This window comes from Marmota monax, unplaced genomic scaffold, assembly GCF_021218885.2.
Source record: "Marmota monax isolate L192 unplaced genomic scaffold, Marmota_monax_Labrador192_F-V1.1 WCK01_AAM20220418_F8-fsc00009, whole genome shotgun sequence".
In the NCBI taxonomy this organism is placed as follows: domain Eukaryota; kingdom Metazoa; phylum Chordata; class Mammalia; order Rodentia; family Sciuridae; genus Marmota; species Marmota monax.
Genome location: NW_026694710.1, coordinates 10344759 through 10357917, shown reverse-complemented (window position 1 = coordinate 10357917; position 13159 = coordinate 10344759). Strand labels below are relative to the sequence as shown.

General features: G+C 40.1%; 1 protein-coding gene across 5 annotated transcripts in view; it reads left to right on the top strand.

The window, feature by feature from the left end:
* Positions 1-3109: 3109 nt before the first annotated feature.
* The window catches only part of Zcchc4 (zinc finger CCHC-type containing 4), a 53522-nt gene continuing 43472 nt past the window's right edge, over positions 3110-13159 (top strand). For all 5 annotated transcript variants that reach the window (XM_046423822.2, XM_046423821.2, XM_058572385.1 and 2 more), the window contains exons 1-3: positions 3110-3263; positions 4028-4146; positions 5431-5513. In XM_046423822.2, coding sequence (XP_046279778.1) covers positions 3137-3263; positions 4028-4146; positions 5431-5513 — 329 coding nt within the window. In that variant the 5' untranslated portion in view covers positions 3110-3136. The remainder of the gene's footprint in view (positions 3264-4027; positions 4147-5430; positions 5514-13159) is intronic.

Below are 13159 nucleotides of genomic sequence, written 5' to 3'. Positions count from 1 at the left end.
AAATCAGTTTGGCTCCATAGGACACAAGTGACTGGCTGTCGTGTGTCTGCCTTCCTCATGAGAAAGATACACCTGGGCTGCTCGGTGGTCTGCTGGTCCCACGAGGAAGACGAGGCACACGGAGCTGAGTTCACCGGCCAAGGTGAAGCTGGATCCGTCAGCCACTAGTGCCTCTGTTAGTCAGGGTTGGTTGCTGCGACCCTAATACCAGACAGGGACAACCCGGAGGAGGGGAAGTTTATGCTGGCTCACTGTTCCAGGGTTGAGCTGAACTTTCTAGGGTAGACTGACCTTTCTAGGGCACACCCCAGGGACCCACCTCCTCTAGCCACAACCCACCTGCCTACAGTTTCCAACCAGTTAGTCCATTCAAAGGACTGAAGAGGCTACAGCTCCTGCAATCCAGTCCTTTCACCTCTGAACACTCCTGCAACAGCACAGGATGCTCAGGGGACACCCTGTGTCCCAACCGTAACAATCATGGTGTAGTCTGGGCGGCGGACACTGCAGAGCCGCACCCCTCAGATGCGTCATGGATGTCCCTGAACTGATAGACCCTCGAGACATCACAGGTCTCTCTCTCTCTCTCTCTCTCAAAGCCATTTTAGCCCTGGCCCAGACCCAAGCAGTCCCGGTTGTTCTTGGTACCTCTCACACTACATGGGCTAGAATTGGGGTGGGCTGGCTTCCCAAAGGACAACTGTGGTCCTGGGGGTCCTGGTACGAGAAGACAGAGAAGATTGTCAGGCACCAACTAAAAATGCTCCTCTGGCTTCAACCGTTTTATCGGAGGAAGATTTGGGAGTTGGCAGTTTTCAAAACACACGACTCTATTCTCTTAATAAAGTCAAGGGGTGAGACTTCCTGACCTCCACTGGAAGTTCACCAGATGGTCCCCAGCCTCTGCTGGAGGAGCTGCTGGATCCCACACTGTGTGATGGGAGGGGTGGTTGGTGTACACGTGTGCTCAGACCTCAAGGGCCTATTTTCAGCTGTGCCTCTAGTTTCCTTCTGGAACCCTGCTGAGTCTCTGGTGTGTCTCTGCTCCCTGATTTTCCCCATATGAACTAAAACCACTATTTGGCAGCAAAAGGAAACATTTACAACTAATTGCTCATCTCTATGACCTCCTTAGCCAGTAGCCAACCTTGACTATTGACCACAGATAGTCAGCCACCCCCAAAGGACCTCTCCATCATCCATGGGCCACATACATGACAATGGTTCCCCAAATCTATATCCCTAGTGATGGCATGACTTTCCCAGTTTGTGGAAGTACCCTCTATGATGTTTGCACAACAAAATCACTGAAGGATGTGTTTCTTAGAACGTATCACTGTTTTTAAGCAATATGATGATGTATCTAAATATGATGTGAGGTTTTTTTTTTTTCTCTTCAAAGTTTTCCCTCAAAAAAGAGATAATTGCCTTATTTTTGTAAACTTTACTATCTCTGACTACTCTGTCATTTACTTGTATGGATTAACTTTGTGTGTGTGTGTGTGTGTCTGTGTCACACCGGGAATGGAAACCCAGGCCTTGCCCATACCAGGCAAGTGCTCCACCACTGAGCACCAGCCTCAGACCTGTTGGGATTTTTGCTTGGTAAGTTTACCACACTTGTTTCAACTGCTTACAGAGGCCACCTCACAGAATCAGCGTGATTTAAATAAGCAAATGAAATTTAGAAATTCAGAAACTAATTTTGTTGGTAGGATTTCATGAGTTCAATGGAAAATTTTGTAAACAAGTCTTTTGCATATCACAAAATGTATACATAAGACATTTAAAATAAATAATAATGTGACTGTGAATTTTATCTCTGAGATAAAATTCCCCCAAGTGGCATCATGCTTGGGACCAGAAAGTTCCTTATCTCTCAGATGTAGAAGTACAAATAACGATGTCTGGAAACTTGTGCTGATACCTCAGAAAAACGTTACATCACAGACACAGATGTTACTGGCGTATGTGCAGAGTGAGAATGACAAAGAGCAATAGTTTTAAAATAATATGTTATAGTAATGAGTCATGTTAAATTTGTATGTGTATCAATTCTTTAAATAATATAGGAGACATTTGACTATTTCATTTATAGTCACACATGTGCACACATGTGGTGTGTCTTCATTACAGCAGCTGTAAGCCTTGAAATTAGGTAGATTGATTCCTCCTGCTTTATTCTTTTGCAAAATTATTGTAGCTATTCTCTCGTCTTTCCATATAAATTTCAGCATAAAATTGTTTTTATTTGGCTGGAATTTTGAGAGAAATTGCACCAAACCTGCATGCCCTAAACCTAGGAAGAATAACATATTTATAATGTTGAGTCTTCCAAATAAAGAGCACAGTGTCTATCCCTCTACATTTATTTCTGTCATCCCTGATTTCTTCATCAGCATTTTGTAGTTTTCTGCTCATGACTTCTGTATATACTATGTTAGAGTCATACACATTTCCTTTATTTGAGCAATTGTAAATGATATTCTTAGTATATAGAACTACAATTGATGTTTATATGTTTGTCTCATATCCTGAAACCTTGCAAAACTCACTTTTAACTGGAAGTTGTAAAAACTGTACATTCTTTGGCATTTTCTAGGTAGACAATTTTATGTATCATTGGCACATGGGGACAGTTTCTTTCTTTCTGATGTGCCAATGTCAGTGTGCATGCAGTTATAATGGACATCTATAAATATCGTCTGAGACTGAGGAGACCACACAGTCACTTGGTAAAAACAGAAGTCTCCATCAAGTGCAGCTGCTGCAGCTGTTTCAGCTTTTGGTTAGCTGCTCTTGGTGGGGACGCTGCCTTTTGGGCCTACAATCTAAGCCAATCTTTGTTCCAAAGATTCATCTCACCTCCTGGCTATGTTCTTATGGAAGAAGGTGCTTAAGACAAGGCAGATAGAGGGGAGCTCTTGTCACAGGTCCAACAAGGAGCAGGCGGCTGGGGACCCCTTAGGGACAGCCCAGGGAGGGCGGGGACGGAGTGTCGGGGCGTGGCCTCCGCGCGGCGGCCCCCCAGCTCCTCCCAGACGCGCGGGGGCGCTGTGCGTAGCTGCGAGTCAGGGCGGCGCTCCTTCTCAGCCTCCTTGGTGCAGACTGAGGCTTTCGGGACGGCGGTGGGAAGATGGCGGCCCCCAGGAAGCGGTCCGTCGCCGTGGAGGCTGAGGCGGACGCCAGGCGGCAGGGGGACTCCGGAGTGGAGTTGGCGCTCCCTTCCGACACTGCCGCGGCTGCCCCGCTCTGCCCTCACGGTGGGTCGGCGTCCGGGCTCGGCCCCGCGGCCCGGCGCTGGGGTCGCGGGGCGGCTTGGACGTGCTGTGGGCTTTTAGCACTATTCTTTGGAAGAGATTTTGTCCTCTGCCATGTGTGATGCCGAGAAACGCCCTTTTTTCAGGACCTCGTGTTTGTCCACTTATTTGGGAAGCCCTCCCAAGTCCCCGCTGCAGTGGTTTTGGCTTCAGGGCTCCTAGGTCTTTGTAGGCAGTGAAGAGGGCCCAGGGTGGGCGGAGGGCTGCGTAGTATTGGGTGACTCCCGGGGACAAGTACTTGGTGGCATCTTTGTGGATTGCTGTCTTAAGAAGAAAGTTAGGGAGAAGGGCAGAATGAACCTGGAAACCAGTTTTCCTCTCACTCGTACAGAGAGGGTGTGTCCAACCTTAAAAGCTCAGTAAAGCTCTGGAGGTGGCAGGTTCTCGATCCTTGGGATTTTATTCTCAAGACCCGAAAGTTTGTAACGTTGACAACATAGGCAGCAGCTGTACAGGCCATGGCATGTTCTGTCTCGGAGAGACCACTTTTTAAAAATGATTTCTACTGAGTAGTCCGTGCCTGGAAAAAGAAAGTTTATTAAAGAGAGCAGACTACAACTAAAAAAATAAATATTAAAAAAAGAGCAGAGGACTTAGTTATGATAAATTGTGCATACAGCCTAAACAAGTTTTTATTTAAGGCAATGAAAACTAAGAACTTTGTAGATGACTGTCCTTTGACTTGTTTTTCCCTATTCTGGAATTAGGACCCACTCTTCTGTTTGTCAAGGTGAACCGAGGGAAGGAAGAAACCCGAAGGTTTTATGCCTGCTCAGCCTGTAGAGATAGAAAAGACTGTAATTTTTTTCAATGGGAAGATGAAAAGGTATGACAATTTTCTGAGTATAAACTTTTTAGTTTTAGTGAATGTCAGTTTTACTGAGAATGTCTAAACCAATGGAAATACAGTTTGAACATTTAGTGAGTTGAATCCCTCTCAACCCCCAGTACTAGGGGACTGAACCAGGGCCTCATGTGTGCTAGGCAAGCATCCTACCACTAAGATGTAGCCACCAGTCATTTTTATATATTTTATTTTGAGTAATGGTCTCTCTAAATTGCCCAGGCTGACCTCCAACTTGTGATCCCTCTGCCTCAGCCTGCCTAGAAGTGGGGATTATAGACATGCATCACCACACCTCAAGATTTGCTGAGGTGTTAGTATTGGGTGACTGATTCTCTGTGTCTTAGCTTGGGCTTCTGTAACAAGAATGCTATAGATGGTGTGTTTAAACAACAAATACTTCCTTCTCAGAGCTCTGGAGGCCAGGAAGTCCAAGATGAAGGCCTGGTAGATCCAGTGTCTGGTGAGGGCCCACTTCCTGGTGTGCAGATGACTGTCTTCTCATAGCAGAAAGGGTGGGAGATGGATGAATATGAATATGAGATCATGTGCATGCTAGAGTGAGCAAGCTGTCTTTCAAAGGGTACTACTCCAATCCATAAAGGCTCAGCTCTCATGACCTAATTACTTCCCCAAACCCCTGCTCTAGATATGTATTGAATATCCAAATTAGGGATGCTCAACCAGTACCTCATTGAGGGCTAGGCTTCAAAATGTGAATTTTGGGGGGCGCACAAATATTCAATTCCAAGCATTCCATTTGCAAATACTGTGTAGATTTCTCCCAGAAGACTCTAGGTTATCATTCCTAGAATTAGGAAAACATTTAAAAAAAAATTTTTTTTAATTTTTGCATTAAATATCCTTTATATCTACTAGGTGACTGAGGAAGGCACTTGGAGAAATAGTTATAAGCTTGGTATCCTCTTGGACTCAGTTCCCATTAAAGTTTCTGAAAGCTCTGACTAGAGAATTTTCAGCCTTTTTAGTTTTATGGCAAGATGCTCTCTTTACCACTCTTCTGGAGACCTGTTAAGATCACTTTGTAAGAACGAATTTCTCAGTGCTTTAATATATCGGGTGTTGCTTCAGACTGTCATAGAATCTTCCTAGTTTTATGTGATTTGTTTTCCCTCAAATGAATGCTGTTTATAACATTCTGCTGCTAAAATTTCTTGCTCCTGGATTGCAGAATGTGATACCAGTTTTTCTAGAGTGGTAACATGTTTGATAATTTGTTCAGTGGGTCTTATATTTGTCTTTCAGTTGTCAGGAGCTAGACTTGCTGCGCGAGAAGCTCATAACCAAAGATGTCAGCCTCCTCTATCCCGAACACAGTGTGTGGAAAGGTACTGCTATGGCATCATCTTTCTTTATTATTTTGGCTGTTTATGTATATCTTTTTTATTTTTTTCTCTTCTTTTAAATTACTTTCCTTTTTTTTACTGTGGAGATACACACACACATCATGGTAATATATATATATATATATATATATATATATATATATATAATCTCATAAATCTTATCATTTCAATGATGTTTAAGTGTACAGTTCAATGACATTAATTATATTCACAATGTTGTGCAACCATTACCACTATATATTTCCCAAACTTTTCCATCACTTCAAACAGAAACTTTTTCACATTAATCAGTAAGCAGTCTGCTTTTTGTTGCCATGACTGTGACGGTTCTAGGTGTCTCATGTAAGTGAATCATACAATGTTTTCTTTTGGCTTATTTCACGCAGCATAATGTGTTCAAGGCACATCCATGTTGTAGTGTATGATAGAACATCATTTCTTTTTATGGTTGAATAATATTTCATTATATGTATATACCACTTTTTTTTTTATCCATTCATCTGTTAACAAACACTGGGTTTGTTTCCACCTTTTGACAGTTGTGACATGCCGCAGTCTGGCTGGGCACAAATGCCGCAGTCTGGCTGGGCACACAGTCACGAGCCACCACACAGCTTGTAGATTCAAACAGCAACTCTTTATTCCCGAACTCACACCAGCCGTCTACAATCACGTTCTGGGGAAATCCACGTTCTCTGCCCAAATCCACGTTCTCTGCCCAAATCCACCTCCACTGGGCTTCTATCTCCAAAATATACTGTCTGAATCCCGTGAGAACTCAAGGGGAACTCAGGCAGCAGGATACGCCCTATTCCCAGCAGGAATAATCTTAAACCTTAAACCTGGAACCTAAACTGGGAACGCCCTAAACAAGATTATCTTAAAACCGGGAACACCCTAATCTGCCTTGGTCCTTGAGCAAGGTTAAGTACATTCAATGTCACTGCAACATGGGGTACGCTGGCAAGGAAATTGTCATACTTACTTGGCTAATGGCTCCCAGCATCTCCCCCCTTCTGATTAATTAAACAACAAGCAATGTGGCTTAAGGACCGTGCCTGGTAGGTTGTCCAATTCAACATATGGTTCTTACCCGTCATGGGAAAAACTGACCTTTAGGCGTCAGCCTCCTGTCTTAGGTTGATACCACTGCAATTGAATCATACCCGTCACTGACTACCGGTCCAGCATACAGCCATACTTGTGGATAGGTCTATGCACCAGTGGGGGGGTGAGGTTCTTTGCCTCACCTCTGTTGGCCCCCAAATTTGGCCTTGGTGCCAGTGGGGGAGTGAGGTTAATGTGGCTTATGGACCGTGCCTGGTAGGTTGTCCAATTCAACATATGGTTCTTACCCGTCATCGGAAAACTGACCTTTAGGCGTCAGCCTCCTGTCTTAGGTTGATACCACTGCAATTGGATCATACCCGTCACTGACTACCGGTCCAGCATAAGCCATTGGCCCCCAAATTTTAGACCATCACTAGCAGGAGGGAGGATACAGAAATGCCACGACACCAAGCCAATTGACGGCTCCTTGGGAAAAATTGCATCACTGGTGACACCATCAGCAAAGATATGCTAGCATTACCACAATTCGCTGCACCAAACGATAGTTACATAGTCCAGGCAAGTTCTGCAAGCAGTTCAAAGCAGAGGAATCTATCAATATGTCCATTTCCTCCCAAAATCCGTTTTCTCCCAAAGTAAGTTGACTCTTTGAGCATTACTTGTTGAGTTCTTCACCGGCACTAGGATGGAGATAGGAATTCTGGCAATGATGCTAAAGAGACATTATCCTGAAAAGAATTATTAAATATAATGAAAAGGAAAGGTGAAAGTAAACAAACAGATCTGTTAACCTACTTTAAAAACAATCCTTAACAGCCTTTTACCTAATTTAAACTAGTAAACAAACAGATCTGTTAACCACCTTTAAAAACAATCCTTAACAGCTGTTTACATAATTTAAATTAAACCATTTAAATCACGTGAATAAAAAAATAATAATAATTCGGATCCATTTTTTCATGAGCGCTCCTCATACAAGAAATATGGACATGCGCACATACAGACATACAACACAAAACACAAGAGTGTACACAAACGTACAACACATAAGAAAATAGTAAAGGCCTTGTAGCTTTACCTAGGTGAAATCTCCATTGCAATGTTTAAAAACTCCACAGTCAAAAAATAAAACTGATCAGAAAAACATTAACCTAGGTTTGTATGAGCTCAAAAAATAAAAATAGAACCTTATGATGTGGAAAAATGCAATAATAAAATAGCTATTGAAAAAAGCATCCTGGTTAATCACTGTCGCAGATGTAAGAATGGCCAAGCTGGAGTTCTGGATATCAGCTGTTATGGATTTGAGTCAAATCATCTTCTTTTCGATCTGTAGAAACTGTTTTAGTTAATCTCTCTGGAATCCAAATGGGCTGCTGCTCTCCCTGTGGAAAAACACAAACAGACCCCCGACTCCAGACAATCACTGGGTCAGGACCTTTCCATTGTCCTGTTAGAATATCTTTCCAAAGTACTTTAGGCTTATGTACATTTTTTGGATACATATGCCTTTCCGCAGCACTAAGTCCTGATGAATCCAAATTTAAAAAGTTTAGAGTAAAAAGCGTTATTTTAAGTTTATCTTTGGGGGATATATACCCCCTTCCAATTCCCTCTTTTTGCTTTAATAAGTATATGTCTGTATCTAATAGTTGTCTTAGCTTTTTGCATTTTCTATCTGTGTAATACCTTACTTGACATTTTCAACCATTTTCTATCTTATTTCTATCTTCTAGTTTTTTTTTCCTGAGGTTTGTATTTTTACCCTTAGTTGCTTATTTTCCTCCTAGTTTTTTTTCCCTATTTTGTGGGTATAAAATTCTTGTCTTCCTACATTTTTTTTATCTTTCTACATCTTCTTTATCTTTATTCTTTTTAACTTTCTATACTTCTGTCTTTAAAGTTTTTCACTTTAAATTTTTAATCTTCTTTATCTAAATATCTTTTATCCTATTATCTTCCCATTTTTTTAAAGTAATGCCTTTAAGATTAAGCTTCTTTCCTCCATCATGAAGGCATTTTAACCATCTTCAATTTAACCTTTTAAAGCCTTTTAATTATCATCTATACTGTACTTTTAAATGTACTTTTTCACCACCTACAGCTTCACTCTTTGAAACGAGGCTTAGATTTTGTTTAAATCGCTTCAATGTTAGTTTACATGGCTGCCCTTCAACCAAAGGCTTTTTTTTTTAACTCCATTGAGAAGCTTTGTCTCAATCTGCCATGTACAAATACTTTTTTTTTTCTTTCTTCCTTTCAAGCTTTTAAAGTAAGTCTAGTTTCCTCAAAATATTTTTAAACGGCATTTTACAACTTTTTACTTTACCACACAGAGATTATCTCATCTAGATAACATTTCTTTTTCCTTTAACCTTTTATATTAAAATATATTTCCACATCTTGAATCTTTTTCTCTCTTTTTTAACCGTTAACCCTTTTTATAAATTCACATTTTGAAACAACTCTTATAAAATTTCTGATTTAGACAAATTACTCCACTTTAATAAGATGAAAGACTTTCATGTTTTTTATGATACTATAATACTATAATTGAAACCCAACTGAAAATTTTTCTACTCTTTGTATATAAATTACACATGATAGAATCTTAACACTTAGTAACCTTGTTTTAGCAAAGACACAGACACAAAGCAATATTAAACATTTTTCCATTTACCAATTTATGAAAACACACATAATGTTTAAATATATTACCTTATGGACTTAATAAGTAAAGAGTACTTGATTTCACATTTAGTGGTTGATATTTTAACACTTCAGCTTTGTAAATTCATTAGATGTCTGTAAAAACCAAGATCTTAGACAAATGTAGTAAACAGAACTAGTCATCTCTTTCTTGAAGAAAAATCCTTCTACAGGATACCATGATGGTCCCATTGATATACTTAATAACTTGTCTTTAAAAAGCCATTGGCTACATTTTTGTATTGTATCAACATATGCCCTAATTGTTCTTGGTCTCACTGGGGTGCCTCCTTCCTCTAACAATTTCTCTTGCTCGGAGGCGAACAAATTCAAACCTTGAGTCACCCATTTTCCCCAGTTTGCCTGAGAAAGTTCTAGGAACAGGCAACTTGAAATAAAAACAAAATAAATCAAAACAATAACACATTGTTTTTTGAAATGTTCACCCATTCTTTCTCTCTTCCTCAGGGGTGAGAAATTTCACTTACCTCTAAGCTTCAGAAGTTCCCCGTACGGGCCACCAAATGCCGCAGTCTGGCTGGGCACACAATCACGAGCCACCACACAGCTTGTAGATTCAAACAGCAACTCTTTATTCCCGAACTCACACCAGCCGTCTACAATCACGTTCTGGGGAAATCCACGTTCTCTGCCCAAATCCACGTTCTCTGCCCAAATCCACCTCCACTGGGCTTCTATCTCCAAAATATACTGTCTGAATCCCGTGAGAACTCAAGGGGAACTCAGGCAGCAGGATACGCCCTATTCCCAGCAGGAATAATCTTAAACCTTAAACCTGGAACCTAAACTGGGAACGCCCTAAACAAGATTATCTTAAAACCGGGAACACCCTAATCTGCCTTGGTCCTTGAGCAAGGTTAAGTACATTCAATGTCACTGCAACATGGGGTACGCTGGCAAGGAAATTGTCATACTTACTTGGCTAATGGCTCCCAGCAGTGACAGTTGGCATACAAATGTCTATTTGAATCTGTTTTTTAATTCTCTTGATAGATAGATAGATACCTTAGGGCATTGCCTGGTTATGTGATAATTCTGTTTAGATTTTTGAGGACCTGACAAACATTTCCATAGTGGCTGCACCTTTTTAATATTCCTATAGCAATGTATGGGTATTTCTCCACATCCCTGCCAATGCTGGAAGTTTTTTTTTTTTGATGATAGCCATCCTATCATCCTAGTAGTTGTGAATTGGTATGTTATGATTTTGATTTTTTTCACTTTCTTTCTTTTTTTTTCCTTGTGGTATTGGGATTTGAACCTGGGGGCACTATACAACTGAGCTATATCCCTAACCCCTTTTGATTTCTATTTTGAGACAAAGCATTGCTTGGTTGCCTAGATTGGCCTCAAAATTATGATCTTTTTGCTTCAATCTCCCAAAAGCTGGGATTACAGAAGTTTTTTGATTTTAAAAATATTTCCCTAATTACTAATGTTCCTGATCATTTCATGTGTGCATTGTTCACTTTTATATCTTTTTTGGAAAAATGTATGTTCAAGTCCTTTGTCCATTTTTAACTGGATTGTGGTAACTTTTTTTAATTGAGTCACAGAAATTCTTCATATGTTTTGGATGTTATATCCTTATCAGACATGGGATTTGCAAATATTTTTGCCCATTTTGGAGGTTTCTTTTGATGCGTAAGAGATGTTAATTTTGATGAAGTTCAGTTTATTAATTTTTTTCTTTTGTTGCTTACACTTTTGATATCAGAGTTGTGAATCTATTGGCAAGGACTGGGGATACAGCTCAGTGGTACAGTACTTGCTCAACAGGTGCCAGGTCTGGCTTCAATCTCCAGTGCTGCAAAACAAACAAAAAACAAAGAGACCTGCCCTTTGCAAAGTCATTGCCAAATCCAGTATCATGAAGATTTACTGTAATGTTTCTTTCTTGAAATACTAAACCAAAATAATTTTTTAAAGTTATATATATCTGTTTTTAAGAATCTGCTTTGTTCAGATGTTTCACTGGGTGAATTAGAGTTGAGTCGTAGATTTAATTTCTTAGCAAATCTGTGAGTACAGTTCATTACTCTCCTGTGTCAAAGGCATGGTGTTCTATATGCTGAAAGAAGCTCCTTAAGAAGCCTGTGGTCTGAGCCAGGTTTGGTGGCATACACCTGTAATACCAGTGACTCGGGAGGCTGAGACTGGAGGATCCCAAGTTTGAGGCCAGCCTGGGCAACTTAGTGAGACCCTGTCTCAAAATAAAATAAGAAAGACTTGTGGTGTACTCAAAGGTGGAGCACTCCTGGGTTCAGTCCTCAGTACTGCAAATGATGATGATGATGATGATGATGATAAAAATAGATCTGGGTTGCTAATGACAAAAGATTTTGCAGTTTCATGACAGTTCCTCTTGCTACCCAGGCTGCTTATATTCAGGGTTGTGGGGTCTCATTCTGGCTAAGTGCAAAGGAGTACTGAGATCTGCTTGAAATAATTTTCCTGAGCTTCTTTTTCTTTTTTGTTGTTTCTTTTTTGCTGTATTTGTTTTTGATACTGGGGATTGAACCCAGAGGTATTTTACCTCTCAGCTACATCTCCATTCCATTTTCTAAAATTTTGAGACAATTTAAGTTGCTTAGGGCCTTGCTCAGTTGCTGAGGCTGTACTTGAATTTATGATCCTTCTGCCTCAGCCTCCCAAGTCCCTAGGATTACATGCATGTGCTACCATGCTAGCCTTGAGCTTCTTAGCTTTTAAAGCCCTCTTAAGGACAAAGCTTTTCTTAAGATAATGTGGTCGCCTCTTAACTGCTATACTTAATCAGAGATGTCTTCTTACTGCATGGGAATTCAGTCAACAACAAAAACTGTTGAGAAGGAAATTAATGTAAAGTGAGCATTCTTGTGAGGTTGGCCCTGTGCTTGATGTTTCATATAAGATGATATTTAATCCTGCCAAGGCAGTTTACTTAGATGAGAAAATTGAGACTTGCAGAAGTTAAATAACTTGAAGTTCACGCTGCAAGAATGACTGAGTTGTGACTCTGTGACTCTAAAGCATCATTTTAAAACATAAAAGCAGATAGTGATTAGTAAATGTTGTATAATGATTTCATGTTAGGAGATACAGAGAGATAAAAGATAAGGAGTGGTATAGTATTATACCATGATGAGATTATCATGAGAGAAAATAGAATATTGAAGATGTAGGAAAGAGGAAAAACACTGTGTACACCCCTGAACCTATTGCTTTGTTCATTTTGTAGAAATTCCGGCTGGCGAGTTTTGCTGTGCCAAGTTTTCTTTGTTTTACAAGGTTGTAGTCATAATGTAAACAGAGTCTTGTACTTTGCCCTTATCCCCTACTTTTATCTGATAAGCATGTTTTTCATGTTATTACAAAAGGATATTAGTGATTCAATTAAATTCAAAAAAATTTAGGTGTTCTTATTTCCCTATATGATAAAATTTTAGTCCAGAGCTAAACCACTGTTCTTATCTTTATCCTGTCAGAATGTGTTTTTTTGATAATAAAGATTTTTTTTTTTTTCCAGAGCTGGGGATCAAACCCAGCATGCTAGGCAAGTCTTCTATCAGTGAGCCATGTTCCCAGCTGTGATAATAAAGAATTTTTGAAATACATATATTAATTAAAACATAAATCACTTGCTAAATTATGAAGTTTTAGAGGATTTCCAAAAAATTATTTATTGGGGACCATAATTTAATGTATCTTGTGCTGATCCTTGAAAGCTTGTCTTAATAAAATTGTTTTCAACATCTTAAACCATTTTTTCTTTCATGGTGCTGGGGATTGAACCCAGGGTCTTGTACCTAGGGCCTTGTGCATGCAAAGCAGGGTACCTAGTGAGC